The sequence below is a fragment of the Rhamphochromis longiceps genome, linkage group LG7, assembly GCF_057381845.1.
Source record: "Rhamphochromis longiceps isolate RC_006_pf linkage group LG7, R_longiceps_female_GT1.1, whole genome shotgun sequence".
Classification (NCBI taxonomy): Eukaryota; Metazoa; Chordata; class Actinopteri; order Cichliformes; family Cichlidae; genus Rhamphochromis; species Rhamphochromis longiceps.
Window position 1 is genome coordinate 14,435,548 of NC_140563.1, and position 26,562 is coordinate 14,462,109.

The window sequence follows — 26,562 nt, forward strand, 5'->3', positions numbered from 1 at the left end:
GACAGAAAGACTTAACTTTAGAACACTTTGGTAGTGAGGGGAGTTCATAATGGATCATCACCCCTACACCACTGTGCTTCACACTTGGTAGGTGTTTGGCTTTCACCAAACACGCCTCTGTACATTAGGGGTGGTGTGATCCCTGGCTGCTTCAGTCTTCATGCAAGTACAAAATGCTGAACTCCAAGTTCCCCATCACAGTCACATGATACATTTATCACGGTGTGAATCAGAATCAGAAAGGGTTTTATTGCCAAATGTTGAGCAGGTTTACAACATTAGGAAATTCCTGCGGTACTTAGTGCAAAACATATTGTAAGAAAACACTTAAATAAAAATAAAATTAAGCAGATTAATATATACACGTGTGCAGGTGATGATCAGTGCAAAAATGGAACAGAATGCTTGTGTGAGTGAGGCAAGTTGTATAAAGCACTTTGAGAAGAGAAAAGTGGCATAGAAGAACCAAACATTTCCACTTAGGTCTCAGATTTCCAAACAACATTGTAGTTTGTTCAGATGCAGCTTTGCTGGCCTAAGCTGTGCTGCCATGTTCCTTTTAGAGAGTCCCATCTTCTGGCAAAATTTCCAAACAAGCCATACTTCATGTTCATGTTTTTTTTCTTCCTTTTCCAAACTGTATTGGCATGAGCTTTAAAATTTAGCATCCTAACTGACCTTGGGGTGAATTTGCTGGGCGGTCCACTCCTGGGAAGATTGCCAACAGTCTTGAATGTTTTACACTTGTGAGTAATCTTTACAACCGTAGAATGATGGCCTTTATATTGTTTGGCCTTATGACCCTTCCCATATGGGCAGCAGAAACTGCTATTCTAAGACAGCACAGACACCGTTCCTCCTTGAGATTGCATTAACACACACCTGACTGCGGCAGGCCAGTAAATTGCTAAGACTCCTGCCTTTATGCAGGGGTTCACTCTTGCTTATGATCACTCAATCAAGTGTGTTTGATTATCAGCACCTGGCTGCTGCTTACCCTCTCAATTCCTATAGAAGCAGTAAGGCTGCACTTAGTTTTGCACAAATCGCTTCTGCACTTTGCTCAGTGTAATATGTCAGGTGTTGTTATGTATCTGACATTATATATATATATATATATATATATATATATATATATATATATATATATATATATATATATACCTCATTTTAAGACATGTTAAGGGTGAAATCGTTCGTGTTCATACAGATGATGTTTTTTGCAGTAATATGTTCTGCACAATAGATAGTTATACTAGAGTGGCTCCTGTGGCTTTCTTTTGTATTCATCAGACAGCCCCGTTGGTGTGACAGAGTCTGGATGTCTCAGTCATTCATCAGCACCATTTGCTTTATATTTAAACTTCTCTGATTGCATACTAACCAGTTTTCACACATTCTCGGCAGCAGCAGGCGGCGTTCAGGTGTTACAGCTGACTGGCAAAACTAATTTCTCATCCTATTAGTGTGTTTAATTTAGTCCTAAACACAAATGTGCGTGTGCATATTATATATAATTTCTGTTTTCCAACATTATTACTCCACGGTCTGTCTGTGTACCCACCCTTTGACCCAGCTGTTGCACATTCAGGCGACTGCTCACGCCAACTCAGTACTGTTAATAACATTATAGAATATTTATTTACCCAAAGATGTGTTTTATAAATAGAGAGTGTCATATATTGTAAACCTTTAGATTTTGTAAGGTGTAAAACTCACCTTGACCTCACATAAAATTTCTGATTCACAGAACCAGTTATCACCTCCGGCCGGCACAGTTACTCCGTGCGTCCACTGGATGGCATGGTGATGCCACCATGGCTCTGTCTTTAGTCTAAGGTTATATAAAAATGATGGATGGCTTGAAATCTGCATGACATCTTGATAAAAATGTCCATCCGAGACAGGGAGTTATCATCCGCTGCCGTTAGCTGCCTAAAACGTCTCAACACCATCTCCATGAGCATCTTAATTTAACACTGAGGATTTTCAACCCCTGGTGTTTTTTAGGCCAACCGGAATACTATCCAGGCTGGACATCAAAGTATTTCTTTATGGCTGCAGACATGGATGTATGTTATTCCTAATTAAAACTCGATCTGGGTGACGTTCCTGTTAAAACAAAAAGGGTGAAACAGCATGATTTTTACCCCATGACTTTCACACAACACCTGCTTTGTATAACAGATCCCACATGCTCTTGCAAAACAGTACGAGCACTTCAAATGGTATTATTTGCTTTAGTCTTTCATTACTCTGTGGTATTCAGAATTTCAGAAGCCTGTGAAATCTAACAGTTTTTTTGTTTTTTCGTGACAAGCTGCTTGCCCTTTAAATTCACTAAATCTAACAGTGCATAACAGTCGCACCATTTCCACCTTTTCCTTTTAATTCTCACCTTCTATTCCTTCTCTTTTCATCTCATTTCCTTGGTCTCACACTGCTTCCTCACCTCTGCCACATCACTACTTGCTCCTTTTCTTTCCTCCATCTGGCCAACACTGGCAGTCGGCGGAGCCTGTCTTTACCAAGCTGTTGCTTGTATTGCCGTTCCACAGCCTTTCTTGCTTGACGTGCTGTCGAGCCAAGCCTGGAACCGTTCATTATCTCCTCCAAAAAATAACTACTGGGAAACGCCTGCTTCATTGAAACTGACAGTCTCATTTCCTGCTTCTATTCTCTTAAACACAATGTGCACATTATTGGCATCTCTAATTATAAATTCACATACGGCAGGAATAGACCACACGCCTATTTTTATTCCAGTCAAAGACAAAAACCAGATGATTTCACTTATATTCAAACAACTTCAGCCTGAGAGGCAGAGAGGAGAAATTGATCAGAGGATGAACCTGTTTCACTCTCAGCTTTCAACTCTCACAGGAGACTCTCACCTCTACCCTGATTCATTATCTCTGTAATTCACCAATTTATGTCTGCTGTCCATCTATATAACTCACACATAACATGACTGCTCTGTGATAAAGGTATCTCGATTAAGCCGACAGCGCTGGCAGTAAAGAAAAATCCTGCACCTTCTGCAACAGTTTGCACTTGAGGTAACACTTGAAATGCAGGAGGGAGTAAAATGACAAAAAAAAAGAAGGTGGATGCAGTTGTTCTAAAAATAGATGAAGGTGATGCAAGCAAGTGTCTCCCGTCGAGATGATGTGCTTGGCTTGCCTGCAGCCGTCTGTTGTAGTTCAGGGAGGGACGAAACCTCGGCCTCTGTCAGCAGGGGCTCGGCTGGCTCCGTGCTCGTCTGTTTTCTGGCCAGCTCTGCTCCTGATACTCCGCTGGTCCAGGAGGAGAATCTCGGCGGTTTCTCTGTCAGTTCAATAACCTGTTTCTATGTCTGCCATAGAATAGCATGGAATTAATGTTTAGAGACATAAAGAGCTAGCTCAGGCGCTAAGACCCTTCTTTGTGTGGCGGGTCTCAGAGGTGCTCTCTCTGCTTCACTACCTCACTGTTCTGAGTCTTATCTCATTCCTGCTTCCTTTTCAACTTCTGCACTTAATAGGCAAATCTGGCACACACCGTTTGGAGCAAATTGCATTGTCATCTTTTTCCATTTTGAGTTTCAGCCAGCTTTGGTGCATGCAAAGAGACAGACCGTGATGAGATGAGATGAGGAGGACTCAGGCATAAAATAAGACATTTAAAGTCAAAACAAGATTTCCTGACATGCACAAGACAACTTGAGGAGAAACTGATTTACTGGAGGGAAAACATATTTTTGGTATCATGTTTATGCTGCGGGAAATTCCTTTGAATGCTTTGAATCTTGTGTGATAGACTGGATATGAAACACAGAGCTGTTGAACCGGATATCAGAATGAAATGAGCTGTATGAACAATGAAGCACCTAACTGATGAAAAATCTTTCTATCATCACTGACAAGGGATTAAAAAAAACTTCTTCATATTGCAGCATGTTCCTGTGTGGTTCGTTTACCTTCATGCTTAATACTCATTGCACAAGCGTTCCACTATACATTTTTAATTGCTCTCAAAGGCAAAAACAACCCTTGTAAATTGCCTCCTCTCTGAGCAAATGGCATTCAGCTACGTGTTAAATTGAAATAGTGTCATTTTAGCTTCTAATTATTTATAATACAGTTTAATTACACTGACTGCACGTTCTCCCGATTTAAATTCAGCACACAAATACACACCATATGGCATTAGGTGTAGACACAAATTTCTCCTTTTGTTGAGTGGCTTTTTCCCCCTTTTTTTGGCCTTACTTGTTAATGTCAATACCTAAAATGACATATTAGACTAAAATTTGTTTCCAGCATTCTCGGACTTGTTTTGACATTTCATAAAGGAAACAGTTTATTACTTCAGCGTGGAAGAGCCTGACGAGCCTGCACACAGCTCTCAATCATTTTCAGCATTTTTTATAAGAGCTGTAGCTTGGGCTGTGAAGCAGTTCTTATTGCTTAACATCAGCACCTCACTTCAGTAATGCCTTTACAGCTAAATACAGGGTGGGCCATTTATATGGATACACCGTAATAAAATGGGAATGGTTGGTGATATTAAAGTCCTGTTTTTGGCACATTAGTATATGTGAGGGGGCAAACTCCACAAGATGGGTGGTGACCATGGTGGCCATTTAGAAGTCGGCCATCCTGGATACAACTTTTGTTTTTTCAATAGGAAGAGGGTCATGTGACACATCAAACTTATTGGTAATGTCACAAGAAAAACAATGGTGTGCTTGGTTTCAACGTAACTTTATTCTTTCATGAGTTATTTACAAGTTTCTCTTTGTTCACAGCCATTGACATGTCAAAGAGGTTAACACGTGAGGAGTGAATCGAAATCGTGTTGATATCTGGTAAACGCAGCAGATTTCAATGCAAGACACCCTACAAGACCACCCATCTCCCATGCTACAGTCAGCAAACTGCTTGCTAAGTTTCATGAAACTGGTTCAGTGTTGGATTTGCCAAAATGTGGAAGCAAGAAAACTGTCACTAATGAAGAAACATCATTGGCTGTCCTAGCTTCATTCAGCAAGAGCTCACAGCGTAGCAAGAGCCCACAGCGTAGCACTCGCCGCATGTCACTGGAGAGTTGCATTAGTCGAACATCCCTTCGGCGGATATTAGCTACTCACAAATGGCACCCTTACAAACTCCAGCTACTGCAGCATCTCAACGAGGACGACCCAGATCGGCGCACAGAATTTGCAGAATGGGCAAAACAAAAATTGGAACAGGACCCTCAGTTCATACAGAAGATTTTGTTCAGTGATGAGGCAAACAAAACCACCGCTATTGGTCTGACACTAACCCACATTGGATGGATCCCTCCAAGACTGTTGGAACAACAAAAGTGATGGTTTGGTGTGGTATATGGGGTACAACGATAGTGGGTCCATTCTTCATCAATGGAAACCTCAAGGCCACTGGATATTTGAAATTGCTACATGATGATGTGTTTCCCTCTTTATGCACTGAAGCTGGCACGTTCCCTGAGTTTTTCCAGCAAGAGGGTGCACCACCACATTATGGGTGCCAGGTCCGAGCATTCCTAGATGAACAGTTTCCTGGAAGTGGATTGGTCGTCGTGGGCCAGTTGAATGGCCCCCAAGGTCTCCCGATCTGACCCCCTTAGACTTTTATCTTTGGGGTCATCTGAAGGCAATTGTCTATGGTGTGAAGATACGAGATGTGCAGCACCTGAAACTACGGACACTTGATGCCTGTGCTGGCATTTCTCCTGCGGTGTTGCTATCAGTGTGTGAAGAGTGGGAGAAGAGGGTTGCATTGACAATCCAACACAATGGGCAGCACATTGAACACATTTTATAAGTGGTCAGAAACTTGTAAATAACTCATGAAAGAATAAAGTTACATTGAAACCAAGCACACCATTGTTTTTCTTGTGACATTACCAATAAGTTTGATGTGTCACATGGCCCGCTTCCTATTGAAAAAAACAAAAGTTGTATCCAAGATGGCCAACTTCTAAATGGCCACCATGGTCACCACCCATCTTGAGGAGTTTTCCCCCTCATATATACTAATGTGCCACAAACAGGACTTTAATATCACCAACCATTCCCATATAAATGGCCCACCCTGTAGACCTTTTTTCTAGAAAATTAATGAAAAGGGTAACTTGGTTAAGTTTTTCTTCTCTGGATGCAGTTGTGGTTTACCAGTACACACGATGGAACTGAGTCTATGCCTATCTTACTGTGACAAGAAAAGATTTCTGCCATGAGGTTTTTTGAAGCACTTAAAAAATAATTTGGAAAGCATTTTCAGAAATGTCATATCCTATATGGTATGAAATTTACATCATCAAAGATGAAAACCTGTTTGCGTAAACAAGTCAAAAGTTGCAAAAGTATGTTTACACTGATGACCTGTCCAGGGTGTATACCCAGCCTCTCTCTCTATGCTAGCTGGGATAGGCTCCAACAGACCCATGACCCTGAAAGGATAAGAGGAAGAGAATAGATGGATAGATATTTACACTTAAAAGTATGCATACTTTATGAGTATCTTTATGGTGTGTTCTCAGTGGTCAACTGGTCACCATGTTGGTTAAACAGAAAAGGTGGTCGGACCAGTCAGGCATCAGCTGTGAACCTCAGTGCTAGTAGTGATGCTAGTGTTAGCAAGCGAGCTATCAGCAGCAGATATTTATCAGGCTAGTCTGCTACAAGGACGCTACTAATCAAAGTGTGTACAGAAGTCTGCTCCCTGTGGTGACTGTAAATGCAAGTGACAGCATGTAAAAAATGACATAAAATTTAATTAAGACTAAAGACTCAAAACACACTCTGAGTGTCATAGTTCAGTAATGTCAGTTAATTCAAAATCAAACAAAAAAGTAGACAAGTGAAAAAAATTGGTTTAGGCTTTGTCATTGTGATTAAATTTGTAGGTCCAAAAAGCAACAGGAGGATTTTTGTTTTTTGATTCATTTATTTGTAACTGGGATATCTACATGACACCACAGGAATGCAGTGGTTAGCACTGTTGCCTCACAACAAGAAGGTCGTGGGTTTGAGTCGGTTATCTGGGACCTGCCTGTGTGGAGTTCTAAAATGCCCCACTGCAACCCTAAATTGGATGAGCAGAGGAAAATTCCACTTTCAGTTTTCACATTAGCATGCTAACACATATTAATCAGCATTAAGGTACAGCTTAAGCAGACGGGAAAGGCACTGCTTTGCAAATTTGATTAGCAAGTAATGTACTGTATGAGTTTTGAGACATTTCCTTTATATTTCGGTTCAAAAAAACATCCACAGCAGATGAACAGTATCTGAAAGTCATGTCCTTAAAAACAGAAGATCCAGTAAAGACCTGACACAGGATTCAATTGATCCATCTACCCATCTACTCTTCGCTGATTATTTTAGAAATAGTCTCATTGTAAGGCTGGCTGACAAGAAGACATTCTTAAGGAAGGGAAATAGAGAGAAAAGGCAATGAAAATTAAAATACAAAAACATAAAAACAAGCTCGAGGTTTTTCGTGCAAATGGTCAATAATATATATAGCAGGAGGTCAGGAGAGAGGTACAGCAGTGAGTGTCTCCAGACATCTGTGAAACACAATGGAGGCTGTGTCATGGTTTGGGTCTGCATTTCATCCAAACGTGTTGTGATATTATTTGGAAAGCATCTAATTGACAACATAACAATGATTCCAGGCACACTACCAGTGAAAGCATACCTGGATAGAAAAATGCACAGTTGAGCACTCTTAGTCATGGATTGGCCTCCCCTGAGCCCAGACCTCAACATTATTGAACATTAAAGTAGCAGTGTGGGATCATGTTGACAGAGAATGGAATGAAGGCAGCCAACATCGAAAGAAGAGCTTTGAATGTCCTTCAAGAAGCCTGGAGAACTATTCCTGAAGACCAAATATTGACTTCCAAGCTTATTAGAATTGTACTAACTCAGTTTTTACCTTTATGCTGTATTTCCATGTACTGTGTAATATGGTTCCACCCATTTCCCAGTTTCTGAACTAAATATAAAGAAATTATGGGTGGATCAAGACTTTTGCACAACACTTGCATTTTCAACAAATTAAATGTTGTATAAAATAATGATGCGAAAAATAAAGTTCCAGAGCTCTTGTTGAAGTTATTACTCAATTTTGTAACAAATTTCAAGTATTCCATTTCACTTTAAGACAAATAGGTGAACGAGTTCATGCAGCTCTGTAGGACTCATCCTCTGTGAACCATGAATATCTATTTAAGTCAATCAATCTATTAAAGAGTTGCTGAGATTTCACATTCTGAATGAACAGAAATTCAAAGGTTCTTGCAGGTTAAGTGATCAGCTACAGCAGCATCTCAACTCCTGGAAGTACCTTGTAAAATGAAAGGCAATAAAGAAGACCAATGAATCTCTGGACACAGGTGTAGTAAAAATGATTCTTTAATATGGAACAAAATCAGAGCTCAGCTCCAAGGCTCCATCCACCCAACACACTTTATAACACTGATGGGTGGAGGAGAACGAGAAAATCAACCAGTAAGATCACAGTCCGCTCGGCCAAAAAACAGGAGAGGCTAAAAAAACATGGAACGCAAAACCAAAGTGCTACTGGGCTTGACCTCGAGACGCCCTGGCTTCCTTCCCTCCTGACCCAGGATGTGACCACGTGCACACGCCTTTCTGCTGCCTCCCAGGGCTCTCCCACCTTCTCCTCTACTCCACCCTCAGGAGGTCAGAGGCTCCTCACAAACACAGACGACCCATTGACCTCTAAAAACTGGGTGAGGTCAGCATTGAGGTGGATTAGGAGGAGCAAAGGGGCGTGTGAAGGTCGTTTACGCTGAGTGTGCTGCAAGCTGTGGGTGTGTAGTTCTCAGAGGGACGTGAAGCAAGGCGTCTTGGTTATTATCATGGCTCGCCGTGGAAACGTCTGTGGTTCAGTCCTCCTGCTGTTTTACTCCGAGTATATGTGGAATCTAATCAGCTTTAAATTGTTGTTCACTACAGATTCAGATGGAATGTTTTGAAGTTTCTGAGAAAATGAGACGAGGGCAGGAGAGAGAGGACGTCTGCGGAGGCCGCCCAGTAAGAACCCATTACTATACTAACACAGGGACATCAACAGAAGTACTACACAGATATGTACAGAGCAACCAAGCAACACATTGGAATACTGAGTAATAAATCTGGTGTGGGAAAGGGTTGGTAATAATAGTCCACTACGAATGCACATATCCCACTACTTTTTCGTGCAGTTGGTCCAATCTTTAAGGCTATTCTCCTGCTCTTGCTACAAACGGGCAGCAGTGAAGCCACCAAAACATAGATTTAAGTCTGTGCTTGACTTTGAATATGGCTGCTTTGTGATTCTGCATGCTGAGCTGACAGCTACCCATCTCCTCACACTTTGCATCAGGAGGGTAAAGAAAAAGAAGTATGATTGGGGGTAAGAGATTTGGGGGGAGTTATAAGCATGCCCTCTTTTTTGTGCTAAATCATTCTCTGGTCCACAGAGCTCTGTAGAAAAACAAGGTGTTCTTCAGAAATGTGGAAGGTGATGAATGAGAGATGCTAATGGTCAAAGGATCACAGATAGATCGGGAAGCACGGATTACTGTGAAATTAGACTCCGGTGGTGTGCACATTACCAGCTGAATGGGAGAGCAAATGAACAATTGAGCAGCGAGAATGGAAATCTATACTTGGCGGACGACTGAAACGTGCGGTGGGAAAAAAACAACAAGAGTGGACATGAGGAGGAGACACACATTGGTGGAGGGGGTGGGGGTGGAAGAGACGGGGCAGCTGCCAGCTTCAGAAAACACAGTCATCCTGCACCTTAATGCACACTGCATCACATGACAAACTACATCAGAGAGAGGAGGGAGGAGGGAGGCACTGCACAGAGAGCACTAGCACTACCATGGACGGACACACACCTAACATACACGCACACACATACACACTACTGCACAGGGTCCCAGTCTGCGTTCCACCGCACTCTCCTGGCTGCCAGAACCTCGCTGTGTCTTTGTCAAGAAAAGAAATGAAACAGCAAAATAACCGATTAACAAACAAACGGAAAGAAGAACACACACTTTGGATCCGACTGGCTAGAATAAAAAAATAAACCAGAAACGAAACTTAGAATATAAAAAGAGCCAGTGGCACTGGGTTTTACAGAAAGCATTTTTCTCAATAACTGGCTTTTGAACAGCTCTACGCTTTTTCTTTTAGTCTACCAAGTATATACTATTAACCTTACCAGGCAGCTAAAATCTATACAGTACTGTCATTTTTCATATATTTATAGATATTTATACACTTTACAAAGTTGGCAAAAATACATAAATAAATACATTAAATTAGATTGTACACATCACAACTGTGTGTTTTAAGTTAGAGCACTCTTTGTTGAAGAGTTGGGCCACGGCGAGTCGAGAAAAGGAGGTGAAGAAACAGGAGTGTTACCCTCGACATCCCTCAACGCAAAGAAGTCACCATCACACTTTGTCAGTAACATTTCGGAGTATGGCATTAGATCGGTTAAGTGTATTGCTTATTACCTACCTGATTAAAAATGTCCACATTATGGCAGGAGTTAGAGGCTGCTCTAACTGCATCAAGTCTATTTACAACCAGCGAGGAAAGTAAGAGACGCGCGCTCTGACGGATCTGGGTTTAGGGGAATTTTATTTTTAGTGTGTCTGTGGACTTTCTGACCCTGTGGGACTCCCTCTACAGGATGGTGTTACAAATGAAGGCAAGACTGTATCCACTGTCCTTCCTGCAGAAGGCTGCTGGGAGTATCTGCTGTACCATATCATGTCTGTTGGCAGAGACGGTCCTAAAAGTGAAACTGATAAGCTCCATCTCAGCACTGTCGACAGGCCCAGCCAGATACATAAGGCAATGACATATGAAAAATAGGGAAGTGGGTGTACTGACACCTGCAGTGAAAATAACTGGACTAGAGCCCTGTGCAGTTATTTATGTATATATTTGATAAAGCAGTGGGCTGAATATGTCTGTCAAGAAGGCACAGGGCACATTTTGGACATTTGGAAACAAGTCTGTCCTATTTTTAAAAAAAAAATTTTTAATGATTAAAAATAATTATTGCCATATGGCAAACATTTATAGCCTATATAGGTTATTTCTTATTTCTTCCTCAAGACTGTGAATTCTTTAAAAAAAAAAAAAAAAGAAAGAAAGAAAGAAAAGGAAAAGCACAAGATGGGCCTATAATGTGGCAAGTTCATGTCAGTCACTTGTGCTTAACCATGAGTCTAACCCTCGAATAAGAGGCTGACTCACCAGCATGAAAATTGTCTTTACGGGGTCAGATGGATGGTTTATGTCCTTCTACTAGGAATACACTCTGTCCTCATACATGCCCATCCCCATGCATGGCCTCCAACAGAGAAAATAATGACTGCAAATTCAATGAAGACGGCATCATCGGTGTCAGAACAGGGCCAATCCTGCCTAACACAATGGCATTACAGTAAATCCCCAAGCCTGTGAGCAGACAGGGTGAGATGCGATGCCAAGCAAACCAGGACAGAGTGGCTCCACGGGGAGGCATGCAGCTCGCTTGAAAAGCAGGGCGCTGCTGGTTTTGGTGTTTGCAACACAAACGCAACCAAAGCTTTATGGCATGAGAAACACAGGCTACGATTAGCGCCACATATCGCACAATTTCCTGGAGGTGTGGGGGGAGGGTAAAGGGTATGTGGCAGTGTTGCTACGGCGGATCCGGGATGTGTTGGGTATCACTCCTTCCCTTTGTTTCTCTTGCCCTGACCACACGACACCTCCAACAAAAATACAGCAGACATCAAAAGCCCTTGTTCAAGAAGGGCAGGTATAATCAGCTTCAGTATCGTCAACATCACCACTGTTATTCATGAATATCATTGTTTTCGTCATCATTTCGAGTGACAAATGAAAACTCAGCGTACAACAAATGTTAATTTTTCACCAACAATATTTACATGAAGTTTTTCAAAAACAGAAAGCTTTTTCTTCTCACGGTTTCGGAAAGAAATAAACCCCAACACAAGAACACCAAGCACACACATACATACACACTGACCAACAGTCAAATGTGAACAGAAAGAAATAAAAGATATTATTACTCATTATTGTTTTTCATATCCATTTGTTACTATTCAAATAATGCTTACTTAAACCCTGATTGGGAGAAGTCACATTGGTTCTCACCAGATGCTTAAAACAATCGAAAGGGCGAGTTAGGGGAGGTGAGGTCTGTCTGTACAGGGCGACGCACACAGAAAATGACTGGACAAATGACAAAGGTGACCTGGAGGGGTTCAGGGCTTACTGAGCTGTCAGAACATGAGTCAGAAAAATAAAACGTCAACTGCAGATTCCCTAGAATGAGATTATGACGACGACTGCCTGATTTTAATCCGTGCATACACATTTAAAGTCCTCTAAGACGTAAAATAACTCTACCCTTAATCTAATATCGTAAAAACTACTGCAAAGCAGGCACCTTTCCAATAGAGTGACTCAATGATGCTCATCTGAAGAAAGCCATATCCATCAAGGAAAACTGCTTAAGAATAAGAAATGGTGCAGGAGAGTATGACAAGGACAAACAATATCATCAGGCTCAGAAGAATATCTTACTAATCCTTTGGCAAACAGATGTGACCCTTTCAGCCAATAAAGCTTTAAGTTATTTAGAAAGTAAACAGAGGAGGGAAGGCTGCTGGTGACAATGATAAATTTGGGGATGCACAACCAAGAATAAACATCTCAAAGATAGGAGTCCAGGAATGACTCATATGCTTCACAACGCCAAGCTGATAACAGAACTCGTGGCAGTGTTCTAGTTTCCGCATCAGCAAGTGCGAGAGGGTCCGAGAGAGTCATTAAATGGGGGACGTGAGGCTAAATGTGGGTGTCCACAGGCCTGCCAAAGTTTGTTGTGAACGAATGGATGTGACTGAGCCGTGCAGCAACCTCTGGACCTGAATGAGTCTATGATTGGTACAAAAATGCTTTTGGTTGCTAAAGCTAACTTTCCCCTTCATAACTACTGCACTGGGGGTCTTTTTTAAAAAAAAAACTCACCTATTTGGAGTTTATTAAGGCTTAAGATGATGGGCATGGCTGTTGTGGTTAACAGGTGTCCCTGCAGCTGGGAGCTCATCTCAACTAATTTGAGTCTCTGAACTCCACCTCAGGAGCATTTCTGTGGAATTATCAGAGAAATAATATGGCTTGTTGTTCAAGGTGTTTCCGTTTCGGTTTTGGTCAGTGAGTGTATGCATCCTGCTAACCAGGCATGATAGCCTCAGCTCAGATCTTTGCATTTCATGCTGTCTTCCACGTACGATCACTTCTGTCTACAAAAACCAACATGGCCCAAAATGCTAATGTTCCTGTAGCAAAATGTGGACTCCACAACAATTAGGTGAGGACACAGTAGATAGATATATAAAGTCTAGGATGGGCACAGGCACCAAACTAAAAGGGAACCACGAAGAGATGGAAACCAGTCATCCATGATGTCCTCAGTTGTTCATGTCTATGTTTGCGAGCAAGTATAATCCTGACTCTACAGCCAAATTTAGAATCTGCAGTAGTCAGCACCATGAGGATCCCTAATGAGGATCCCGGTCTGTTCTCTAAAACCTAAAAGATATGGTGCAAAGTCTTAAGCCACCAGTCATTTCTTTATATTGTGTTCAAAAAATCTATCTAGAGATTCAATCTACTGAAACATGCAAACATACAGAAATATAGTATATAAGGCAAAAACAGGTATTACAGTTATGACCACCTTTATTCTTCAACACAGTCTGGATCCTACTAAGCAAGCTTTCCTATAATTTCTTTAAGTACTCTTCAGGAATAGTTCTCCAGGCTTCTTGAAGGACATTCAAAGCTCTTCTTTGGATGTTGGCTGCCTTTTGTTTGAATCTCTGTCAAGATGATCCCACCCTGCTTCAAAAACGTTGAGCTCCATAACCAAAAATGACCCATTGTGTGTTTTTGTATCCAGCTTTGCTATTATTGCATTGACAGTGTGTTTGGGATCATTGTCATGGTGAAAGACGAAGCCGTTGCCAATCAGATCTTTTCCAGATGGTGGATCAAAATCTTACAGTATTTTTCTGCGTTCATAATTCCATCAGTTTTGAAAAGATCCCCAACACCACTGGCTGGAATGCAGCCCCAAACCATGACAGAGCCTCCACTGTGTTTTACAGAATATTTGTAGAGACTCACTCTTGTACCTCTCTCCTGACCACTTCTGATGATAACCTTTCAAATTTGAATTCAGCAATCCATAAGACCTTTTGTCACTGATTTTCAGTCCAGTTCTTTTGTTATTTTTCATTCTTCAGCAGTTTTTTCAGTTTTCCTTCCTTCAGATTGGTTTCGTCGTCAGACTATTTCTGATGAGGCTTCAGTGAGCAGTAGATGGAGATACAGATCCTGCTGCAGATAGTTTTTTAGGCCTGCCACTTCTTGTGGCACCTTGACACTTTGTAAGAACACACAGCACACCATTCTGAGATACTAAGTTTATGTCTTATAGCTCTTTGGGAATCACCTTGTTGATACAAGAATGCTATTTTATTCCTGTCAAACTGTGTCCTCTTTCCCACTTTTAAATTCAACTAAAGAAATTGTAAATTGATGTGTTTTTGCAAGTAACAAACTGTCTAAAGATGCAATTAAAAATTGATTCTTTGCTAAGTTGTCTGTGTAGACACAACACTGATTCATCCTTTGAGTTAGGTGCCTTGTTATGTTTGAATGACTCATAGGTCGGTGATGAGTGAATTAACAAATAAACAAACAAAAAAAACATTCCTTTCAAAAGGGTTATGAACTGGACTGAAAATGGTTGAAAATGTAGTCAATGTCAAGAGAAAATCATAGTAAGACCTTCAGAAAGCCTGGAGAACTATTACTCAAGACCACTTTATGAAAACCTGCAAGCTGACAGTAAGCAAAATATAAAGAAATGAGGGGCGGCTCAAGACTTTTCCTACGTACTCTACCTTGACAATAAAGGCTGGCATCAGCATGCCAGCATAATGATGTGATACAGGCATGGCAAAATTTAAATTTACTGCTTACTCTTAAGTGAGCCACTGAATATCTGTTAAATGGGAGTTTAGTAATGAGTAATGAGCAGTTTAGTTATCATGCCAGAATTTACCAATTAATATTAAATAAGCATAATCACAGCTGGTGTTCGGTTTTGTAGGTATTCGGGCATAAACCAAAGCACTAAAAAGGTTTTGACTGAATCATAATACCACAGAAAAAAGAGAAGAACCTAAAAAGGTTCCAGTTCATCCTGAGGGCAACATGAACGCCTGCACAAAAATCCAAGAACATCTTTCCAACAGTTAATGAGACTTTAACTAAAACGGAGAGAAAGAAAAACATCAGAGGGAAAGAAAAATTTACTAACTACAAAAATCCCCTCGAAGAGTCTTTATTCTCTGGGAAACTTGGAGTCAGCGATGGTTGTGTCAGTTATCTTGAATTGAAGCTTTGTAATCAAACACTAATTATCTACACCTGCACCTACCCGCCAGCTCCGCCAGGGAATGAAGAGATGATGAAAGACGAAGCCGAGCCTGAACACAAGGAGAGCGAGAACAGAGAGAGAAGTTGGTCCAAAAAAAAGAAAGGAAAGAATCTCGACTGGGAGCATCTGCACCGCTGCCATGCTGCATTCATGAGCTTAGGATTGTTGAAGGTCATTGCCGACGGTGTTGGTGCCAACAAAAAGCAATAAGTTTAGAGATGTGAGACAGGTGGCAATATAATAAAACTAGGATTTGGAAATTGCTTTCTCCTTTATACTGTTTGGCTCTGAGCGCAGCATCCATTTTAATAGTGCTGCTGTTTGACTGCTGGCAAAGACAACATAATATTCAGGACTCCTGGTTATTTTAATGGAGTGAGCAACTTCCTGGATAGTTGGGATACTGCTGTGCACACCCAATATTACAGTCACACCTGGATTTTGTTTTCCTTGTCACATGTAGAAACAATGGTTAACTTTATGGACTTTTTCTTTTTCTGACTACCAGCATATGTACTCTGTTTTAACCGAAACAAATGAAGATAATTGATGTCTAATTCTTTGCATATTTAACATTTGCAAGTATCAAGCTCTTGGTTTAAACAGAATGCTCTGCTTGGGAGCTGAGACCCTCTTCAGCAGCTAAACAAATACGCTTAACGGTGTTTTATCAGCTCGGTACGTTGTGACTTGTTCCAACTTTATGAGAATGGCTTGTAAACATGATTTTGAACTGATGACAGGCTCTTGAAGCTGTTATTAATGTTTTTCCTCTTACTAACTTAAAACCTCACTCAAATTAACTCACTGTGAGACATAACACATTGTGAGTTTCTCATTTATGCATAACTCATCTAACACATCAAAATGAAAGATTTTGTACTGAAACATTTCTTTCTTTTAACAGCTTTGCGATATGATGAAAGCTCACTTTGTTACCACTTAAAAGCAAAAGCAGAGATTTAAATGGGGAAAATTGTTGTTTTGCGGTTCTTTTAATTTTCGCCGATGTACCAGTGTGGTCTGTGGGAGTACAAACAAACGAGAAAGTAACGCCAAAATGACTAAACTGCATGTTGAGCTTTTCACGTCTCCGGTTCGCTCACTAAAACGTGCTCAAAGAAAGTATTAAAGTGTCTCTGGCTAATTATCTGCTGGCCCACCAATTGAGGAGAGGAGAAAATGTCACACGCTGAATTTCCATGTAAGAAATAATCTGTATTCAAAAGCTGTAAGTTTTAAAAGCTTGACCCTGTATCCTTTCAGCTTCCAGTCCTACCTGTCAGGATCAGAGGCATTACACGGTGCCTCATGTTTCTATAAATAAAGCCGTATCCCCAGGTTTACAGGGTCACTGATGACTAAGCTTTGTAAGCCCCTGTAGCATAGCAATTTATCACTTTTCGAGCAACGAGGAATCTTGGCAAAAGGAAATAGCAGAGGTACTGTGTTGACTCATCGCCTGCACGTGTGCTTTTCACAGCTTTAGCAGCGAACACCCACTGATTTCCATTTTTTCGCCGACGAGCTCTATCCCTGTCCATCACAAACATGGTAACTAATGAGAGTCTGCCACGTTTTCTTTTATTCTTAGCAAGTGATACCTCTGCAAATCGTGAGTCCCCCAGGTCCAAGGAGGCAGATATTTCTCCTTTCTGACCACCTAATGGGAGTGTAATGTGCTGTGACACTGCAGGCAGTGGCTGTCAAAACAGTGGGCCCTGTTCCACGGCTGGCCAATTGTTCTGAAGGTTGCTGGACTGGATCAGCGCATCGCGGCAGCCTGGCTCACACAAACCACACTACCCAGAACACACTGAGCACATGCCCAAGACCAGCTTAGAGAGCTACTGGACAAGGAGCAACGCACGCTTACACAACTGCAAATTCATACTGTCTGTCAAGTGTTGAACTGGTTGGCATAACTGAAAATAAACACCGAAATGCAAGATACTGTCAAATTGTTGCATGATGCGAGGAAATAAAATCCACTGCAGGGGCCACAGCTTTTTTTGATGAGGCCGAGTTAGTTCAAAACTACTCACGCTGCATTACGAAAATGGTTACGTTTCAGCGAAGAAACAAACTGATTATATTTACTTGGTAAGTCTGTTTAACTTGAGAGTTTCCTGAAATGAGGATTTTCATTTAGAAAATTAAGCCGCTGGAAGAAAAGAAAGGAACAGGTGACGTGATTCGCTTGTCAAGACTTCATGAATGCAAAAAAAAAACCCCCACACAGGCAGGCTGTAGTAAAGAGCACACTAAGAAAGCAGATTTTTTTTTAAGTAGCTCTTAATAGTTGACAGCTTTTCCAGTTGCTGCTGCTTTATGACAGTTTTATCTACGTTACAGAAATATCGAGCTGTGTTGAATGTGCCGGGCAAAGAGGGCAACGGTACATTCTATGGTACTCTCTAGCATTCAGTGAAGAGATAATGTCTAATCTGCTTCTACGGTATCTCACGGTGGCAGATCAGGCCATTGTCTAATATCACACCTATTGTCTGTGATACACGCTTGCTCATTTTTCCTTTGAAGTGCAACAAAAACCCAAAGAATGTTTTATTGTTTTATTACTTTTCTTCCAGTGTGGAAACTGGAAAAATGCACATCGAAATGACTGTTTTAGATGCCTAACAATTGTTCAGCATTTTGAGGCGAGGAATACAGGACAGACTGTTGTTTAGAGCTCTGATCACGCTCTTGTTGTTGATCGACGCTTTGTGAAATAGCACTGCTGTGCTGGCCGGCTTCCACGTGACAAGAAGACAAGCCTGATATCTCCATCCCGGCCTGACATTTCAGACACCAGCAGTCTGCCACCAGGAGTGTGGTAGCTGACACACACACATGCACGTGTGCATGCACGTACATCGAGAAAAAAGAATAAAAAGAGGAGGATGAGAGCCCTGCATCCTCTATGACCTACATCTCCAAGCCCTGAAATCACAGAGAAGACGTCACCTCTCACCAACTTCTGCTCGCCCTTTCAGACACTCCTCCCTTAATTTTTCACCATCACTATAATCATCATCATCATTATTATTGTTATTACATTTCCAAAAAGTGCAGATAGAACTTCCCCGTGCCCTCGTTCAGAAGGCAGGGCAGTAGAAGATGGGGAAACAATGGCAGTAAGAAGAGCAAGAAGAGCGCAACATGAGAAAGAGAAAAGAGAAGATTTCTACAGAACGGCTCCTGTGAAAACAAACGCACACCAACAGGCACACATCACCGCAGCACAGCGCACAGTCAAAACGGACGGAGATCGTCACCCCCGTCAGCGTAAAACATGAGCACGGGGCAGCACAAAGAATTCATAGCATCATTAAACAGACGGAAGTGTGCACACGCAAACCCACGTGCACGTGCGTAAACTGCACAAACGTGGCCTCTTGCCTCTGCTCTCATCTTAACGTTGGAAGAAGATTTTAAACTCGTTTCCTCAGTTGGTGATGCTGTGAAAAATGACATCATAGTATCTTGAGGGGGAGGAAGGATCTGTTTGCTTGTTTGTGTTTTCATCTTCTTTTTTCTCTCTCTCCGTGTCGGGGCTTTTTTGTCTGGAAAACATCAGGAGCGCTCCGTTTCACAAGTTCATCGTGTCCCTGCTTTCCCAGCTTCGGAAAGTTCAGTTTATTTTTTAAATTTTTAATCTCTATTTTTGTCGGAGCTACAGCACAGCACCCACAGCACACAGACGACGAGGAGGAAGAGGGGGAGGGACGTCCAGAAAGGGGGAGTGGGGGAGGAATTCGCTAATATTGTGCCAGGGGAAGAGAAATTGGGAACAATAAAGGGGGAAAAGAAGAGAGAAAAAAGGGACATAGGGAAGAAAAAAGAGGAGAGAAGAGACAGCGGTATCAACAATTCCATCTTGAGCTCAGCTGGTTTCATTACACACCATATATTGATTGCTTTCAACAACTTCAGCTGAACATTAAACCACTTTTGAGTAAAAAGGAGGAAGGACTGAAAAGTAGGGGGAATATAGTACTCTTGAGACAGATGACAAGGACGAGGCGGCAAATGAAGAGACGGAAGAGATGGGAAACAGCAGGCGACCTATGAGTAATATACTGTATACTAGTCGTGTGTATAGGGGAGTTCTGCCAATCTATACACCTAATATATTCATATGTATATGTACATACAGTACATACTGTATAGTATTGTATACCTGGAATATTCATACAACAGGATTATATGAGATTAGATCATTACTGACGATTCTCTGTGATCCCACGGGACTGGCACCTTATATGGGTCAGGGGCTGCAGTGCAGTTCAAAACTAAGGGATCGGCAAAGGAATTGATTATCAGACCTCCACAGGCAAAGTGCATAAGGACGGACAGACGGACATACAGACAGTCAGAAACAGGGGAACCATTGGCAAAGGGGTGAGACACGGAAACTGAGATGGGGCTGTATGAGAGGAGGGAACACAAGAGACGGGTCGGGGAGAAAAAATTTGAGATCCTTGAAAGAAAAGAGAAAAGGACTTTAAAGGTTTAAGAGAGCAGATGGCTAATTGTACCCGTGTTTCGCAGCCTGGCAGCAAGTCAGTCTTGTGCATAAGGACAGGAGTGGGAAGAGGGGAGAGATAGAGAGGAGAGAGAGAGAAGGAGGAGGAGGAGGGAGGGATAGGAGACGGGAAGGGGCCATGAAGGAAGCTGGGTAGTGCGATCAGGCCTTGAGAGCATGCCACTGGGCGACATTAGTGCGCGGCCGAGCAAGCATGTCTTTCCAGTGCTTCACTTCCGCTGGTCCACTCTTCCACGATAGGTAGATCTGAGAGAGGGGAAGAAAAAAGGCAGAGGCTTGATGAGGGAATAAATGTTAAAGTAATGGCTTTTTGTCATTCTCACGTGCATTTTGGGTTCAAGTTTCTCATGGCTTCACTCAGTCATGACAACACCTTTGCAAAGAGAGCCGTTCTGTGCATGCAACGTCTGACATGCACCACATGCGAGGAGAGCCTGGAAAGCTGCAATGAGTTGGAAACTAATGAAATGAAGAAAGAACAGTGTCTCAGCTTTCACACAGGCTGCATAACTGATGAAGGTAAAATGCATTTTGCTGTTGCCTAAATTAGCAAATTTTCCTTTTTTTTTGCCTGGAACCTGTTACTTTCTCAGCTCCGCCATGAAATTAGTCTGGCACATAAATCCACATCAAAATGGCACGTAGTTTTCAGTCTGTGTGCTAAACTAAACTAAACCATCTGGTGGCTATATTTTCAAAGGACAGACATGAGAGTGGTAACAGTCTTCTCATCTGTTTACCCAGAGAGTGAATTATTAGCTAACAAACCCAGCTCTTCCGTTAAGAGGAAAACGGCCAGCAGGGTGACACGATCCTCACCAGATAATCAAAGCCTGAAGCTCATTATGCTCCTGGATGATTTCTCCTTATTGATTGTTTTGCTCGCTGCTGGTGAATAATGTATGAGTGTATAATTCATTAATTAATTACTGTATTATCTTCCTTGGTGTGCTCTCTGTCATTGCCGTGGTCACAGAGTAAACTGCAATGACAAGCTGACCTACCTCGGTAGCGACTGCTTGTTCCCTGAAAGTACTTTTAATCAGTTGCAGTTTCAGACTTTGTAACAAGGAGGCTTGCACGTCCTGAACAGACGGCACCTGTGAAACCTTACCTTGCCAATAACATCGTTGCGGCTGAGTCTGTCCTTATCCATGACGGTGATGATGATGGTAGTCTCCCTCAGCACATGGGCGGGCACGTCAAAGGGGAAGGACTCATTGAAGACGGGGTTGAGACAGCGCTTCATCACCACCGTCTTCTTCTTCTCTACACGCTTGTCCTTGTGCATCAGCCACACCTTCACATAGGGATCTGCAGCGTGGAAGCAGAGTGCGGTGGTTTACATGAGCGAGACGATGAAGATGCACATGGTGATTTTTTTTTCTTATTCTTTTTTTTTAGGGTCAGGTTTGCAATTACCCTCCTAATTGTTAAAAGTCAGAAAAGGCAGCAGGGAAGCAGATACCTCGTTTGAGCTCAAGGTCAACTTATCCCCCGAGCGAGGAAACATACAAATGAGGAAGTATTTATGGAAATAGGGCCTGGGATCTGTACTACTAGTTCTGGAGCATTGTGAGATTCTGTCATACTACCAGCCACCAGTCCTACTACTGCGGGAAGCTGTAATTGTACAAGAAATATGCCACAGAGAGCATTTCACAGCGAGACAGGACACTTTAAAAACTAGCAGCAACCAGACTGAGCTGACACAGATTTGGCTAGGAGGTTGAAGATCCTCATAGATATACAGAAAGAGAGGACAGGAAAGAGGGAGGTCAATGGAGAGACGCTTGAAGTAATGTCACCTTGCTGCTGTAGCTATCGACGGTGGCCAGCAACCGTCCTGTTAGCAGACGAGTCAGTGAGTGTTTGAACACAGAGACAGAGCCTTGTGTGAAGCACAGAGCTTCCAAAGTCAGGAAGGACTTCCAGCTGCTGAGAAATGCTTAGAGAAAGAGAGCCTAAACAAACAAAGGGGAGTGTATACCTGAGGTGCCCCCGATATCCATGGCTTTGAGATTGCGTGCTTTGATGATGTTCACAGTGATGGTGTTGGCGGTGGGATTATAGCAGAGAGACACCAGCAGGTCTCCTCGTCTCCCCTGAGGAACACACACACACACACACGCAAACAAACACAGCGGAGTATGAATCACCCAGCCTAATATCAGATTTCATCAAGGAATATCAAACTCCAGGCTACTCACTAGCTTGTTGTGTAATCTTATATCACTGCCCTTTCTGCTCTAACCTCCTTGTGCCAAACACAGACCATCCAGCACCCAGGCAGGCATGGGCGAGCACGTGGCTCACCCGCCAAAAATAAAAATATGTCAATCCAGCTCACATGCTGAAAACTGTCAACAAATTTGTCACACGTGTTTTAATAAAACCGCACGTCGCGGCTCGACCCTGCGGTCACCCCTCCCTTCCTTACACTGCCATCACTGCAGGGCTTCAGCTCCTTCCAGAAGGTCTTTAACTGGCCCAGTTCCACCTTATTAAGGGGGACTGACACCTCTCCAATGGGGTCATTCCTGCTGAAACGGTCATAGTCCAACACCTGAAGGTAGAGAGTGCGCTCTCTCACCTTCTCATAAGGGAAGCCTAAAACAGAGACAGAAACAGAAAACACTGAAGGGTGAGGGCTAAACCACAGAGAGGGAAGAAGGCCAGTGTAATCTGCAGCAGTGCAAAGAGGGATGGTTTTGGCTGAGAAGTAATATTAGGCTCCAGTAAAAAAACAGCCAACTCATTCATTTTTCCTAGAGCACAGGCCATTGTTCTGATTTTGTAAAAGGTTCTGAACATTACTTTTGGCTGTTTTACCATTTCACAAGCAATTCAAATCATACAGGAATGAGACACTTCACTGCCATCTGCGCGACTGCTACGAAACCTCTGCAGTGTTCAAGAGCATTCGTTATTATTCGACTCAGAATGATTTCCGCAGTTTCTTAAACTGGAGCTTTTATCAATGCAAAAAAATGTTGTTGCAGTTTCACACGTTATGTGTTTTCACACATCTCCCACAATGCTCTTTTTGTGTTGAGAGACAGCTCTTTGTAACAGCTCGGTAATCGCACTGCGCAATCTGAATCCTTTGCCGTGACTATTTAAAAAAGACACATATTCTTGAAGCAATAGTTTTACATTTTAAAATGGAGCTTTTGAATTTATCTCTTCGTGCCTGTTTTCGGTCTTTATGCAAAGCGAAGCAGCTCCTGGCTGCGTGAGTATTAAGTGGTCTCAATCTTCTAGCATTATTCTCAGCAAGAAAGCAAATGACCAAATCTCCCTAAATGTTCAGTTATTGATTTAAATTGGTTTACAGCTATCCAAAGCCCTAATTATAGAATTCATCCCCCTCAAATGTCATGGTCCCAGGTTGTTGTGATGTTTTTGAGCATTGGTTTGTTGTGTTGATTAGGTTTAATTTCTGTTTGGATTTTATCTTTTCCTCCCAAAGTTCATAGCAACCTCAATGTTTCGCCGTCTTGCCTTGCAAATCTTTCTATGTTTTAGTGCCTTTGTCCCCCTTTTTACATCTCATTTAGCTTTTTGCATCTTTTGAATATTTCCTGTTTTAATTTGAAAGCTAGTTATACTTTACCATTTTTCCAGCTGTGGTCAGTCCCCAGTCGTGTCCTATTGAGGAGTCAATCCCAGTGTGTATACAGACTCGTACTTCATGTTCCAACTTGTTTGCTCTGGTTTGTTTTATCCATTTTTTGGGGGTGTTATTCTCAAGGGGACAGATTAAATGAACAAGAACCTAAGAACTAGACATATAAATGACTAGACTAGGAAGAGCAATGAAAACTGAATCATAAATAAAACTAAATCAAAGAATATTAATTAAACCAAAAACACATAAACACTGGGTCACAGACCCAGGACCATGACGGTTATATTTGATTAGCTTTTGTTTGTTATCTGACTCAGCTTCTTACAAATGTGCAACATGATTTTACATAAACACGCAATTAAAAGTGTTACTACTTTTGGTTATTGTACATGACAGATTTATAGTTTTTTCTGTTGTTTCAGGCTATCAAACTGAAAGCAATGATGTCCCAATCAAACCACAGATGGCAGCATATTTGGAAAAGGTGATGGAAAATATTTAGTGAGAACATTCCAGTATGTAAACACAGACCCTCAAACAGGAAGGTTTCGTTCCAGTGGGGGTTGAGGTTCTTCCTCTTGACCTTGGTCTCCAGCTTGTGCTTTTTGTCAGGCAGTAGGTAGATTTTAACAAAGGGGTCGGAGGTGCCAGAGAAGTCCTTGGCCGGGAGGTCCTGGCCCCTGAGAACTTTGACCGTGAGGGTCGTGTTCTGGAAACTGTAGCCTATGCTGAACTGGATCCGACCCAGCTTTTCACTGATGGGCCCTTCATCATCCTCCGAACCTGGGGACAGCTGCAGGGCAACAAAAGCAGACAAATAATTATAATGCTCAGATATTCAGCAGCAGCAGCAGCCACTCACATGAAACTCTCAATCCAAGGGCACAGATCTGGTGTCACACACACACAGACCTTGACAGAGAGAAGCTGTGAGGGGAGGAGATTTTAGGGCTGCGTTTCTATCACGGTGTGCTAAAGCAGCTGCTCAAAGGCAGGGATTGTTCTGACATTAAGAAGACTGAGAGAGCTTAATTTCCTTACTAATGTTCTTAAGAGGCAGGAGGTGCTCAGATTGGAGATAGGGGAGCTTTAGACCACCCATTCTCTCTCACAGCCACTCTGACTGCTTTATCATTGCTGTGCACTAAAAGGCCACTATCTGATGGAAGCAACGGCCGGAGAGAGGGGAGCAGAGAGCGGGAGACAAACAGAAAGAGGAGGAAAGAGGGAGCATTGTGTGAGAGGCTTGGAGAGAACAGGCAGGAAAGCAAAGCTCAAGGTTGGCATTCTGCACTTGCAGCTGTCTTTACAATCATTTCTTTTCTCCCTGCAGCTCCACCTTCTGCCTCTGTCCTTTATTTTTTCCTCTCCCGTTCCCACTCGCTTTCTAACAATAACATAAATTGGAACAAAGAATTCTGAGAACTCTGAGTGGCGATAAACAACCACCAGTTTATTAAAGCCACTATGTGCAGCCGTTACCTCTAACAAAAAGTAAAGCTGTGTTATGCAGGCAAAGTCTCACTGAGCATTATTTGAAACTGTTGATTTTGCTCCCCGAGGCCAGGGCTACAATTTCAAAGTGACAAAGACTCGCTCAGCAATATGTCAATATGGCATTATGGACTATCAAGCAGAGAAAGTGTGAAATTCTCCAAGTCTAATTTATCAAACAGCGTGAGTCACCTTGCATGCCTGTTTCGTTTGATTGTCACTGTAGGAACTGCCTGTATGTTGTTCTATTACAGCTCCCTTACTGCCAGCTTTAGATTAACCTGTGTATGGATTTACCATAGCACTGCAACACGTGCCCTACCTGGTGACTGAGAATTACCTTCTGGGTATGTGGCCAAAAGTACTTGGACACCCTAATATTAAAGAATTTGGATTTTTCATTTCAAAACAACAGACACCATGAAGACTCCTTTAATCTTCAAGGACATCTTTATTAACGATGTCAGACACTCACTTGAACCGATAAGGTAGAACTCATATCAGCTTTCTGATTCATCATTAAAACTCTTGCAGGTGACAGCTCTAATGAGGCTCTTCAATACAAAACAAGAATTGGGATGCCAAGATCAGGTTGCTCATAATGTGGCTGAACCAAACTTGTAACATAACTGCTCTCTTTACTTTGGATAAGTGGATGGATTTGGTTTCAGAGCATGTTTTTACTCCTTACTTTGCACAATATCAGTCAGAATATAATATAACCATCTCAGCAACACAATTCTGACTGCGAGCGCAGCAGCCTCATCCATATGCTGTTCATATCTTCGGTTTGCATCAGACAGCCAATTGAAAAAGCTTAAAGGGAGGTTGGCCTTAAAGGGGGAGGAGCTGAAACCGCTTCTTTTAGGCATTAGATAATATGAGGATCTGTGCTAAGTCTAATATAAGATAAATATGGATTGAATGGATTGGACAGTGAACTGATCAAAGATATTTTACAGAATAAAATTATGAAAGTAGAACAGGGGATAATGCATCCCTTTCTCAAATGGTGCTTGCAGATTACAACTTTTATAGAAAGCCTGTAACATGAACTGAAAACTGTCTACTACCAGTCCTTAAAGCAAAGCAAAAACCAAAGGATCCACCTTTAAAATTCCATCCAATCTAGGTCTTTACTTAAAAGCCCCAAACTAACAGCGAAAAACCTACTTATTAGTGTATGGACTGATATAGCTTACTTTTACACCAGTATTGTTTTTCTGACACTGTTAAATGGGCTACTTTTTTGCACTGCCCAACATAGTTTTTCTATAGTATGATTTTCAGGCACTCAGTCCCATATAAATTGA

At 42.0% G+C, this 26,562-nt stretch overlaps 1 protein-coding gene across 1 annotated transcript in view; it reads right to left on the reverse strand.

Annotated features, from left to right (window-relative positions):
- Positions 1-8,448: 8,448 nt before the first annotated feature.
- LOC146664978 (uncharacterized) overlaps positions 8,449-26,562 on the reverse strand; it is a 38,145-nt gene continuing 20,031 nt past the window's right edge. Inside the window, exons 4-8 of the mRNA XM_085412356.1 lie at positions 24,287-24,548; positions 22,565-22,734; positions 22,115-22,229; positions 21,239-21,438; positions 8,449-20,370 (exon numbers count right to left, since the gene is read on the reverse strand). Coding sequence (XP_085268482.1) covers positions 20,266-20,370; positions 21,239-21,438; positions 22,115-22,229; positions 22,565-22,734; positions 24,287-24,548 — 852 coding nt within the window. The 3' untranslated portion in view covers positions 8,449-20,265. The remainder of the gene's footprint in view (positions 20,371-21,238; positions 21,439-22,114; positions 22,230-22,564; positions 22,735-24,286; positions 24,549-26,562) is intronic.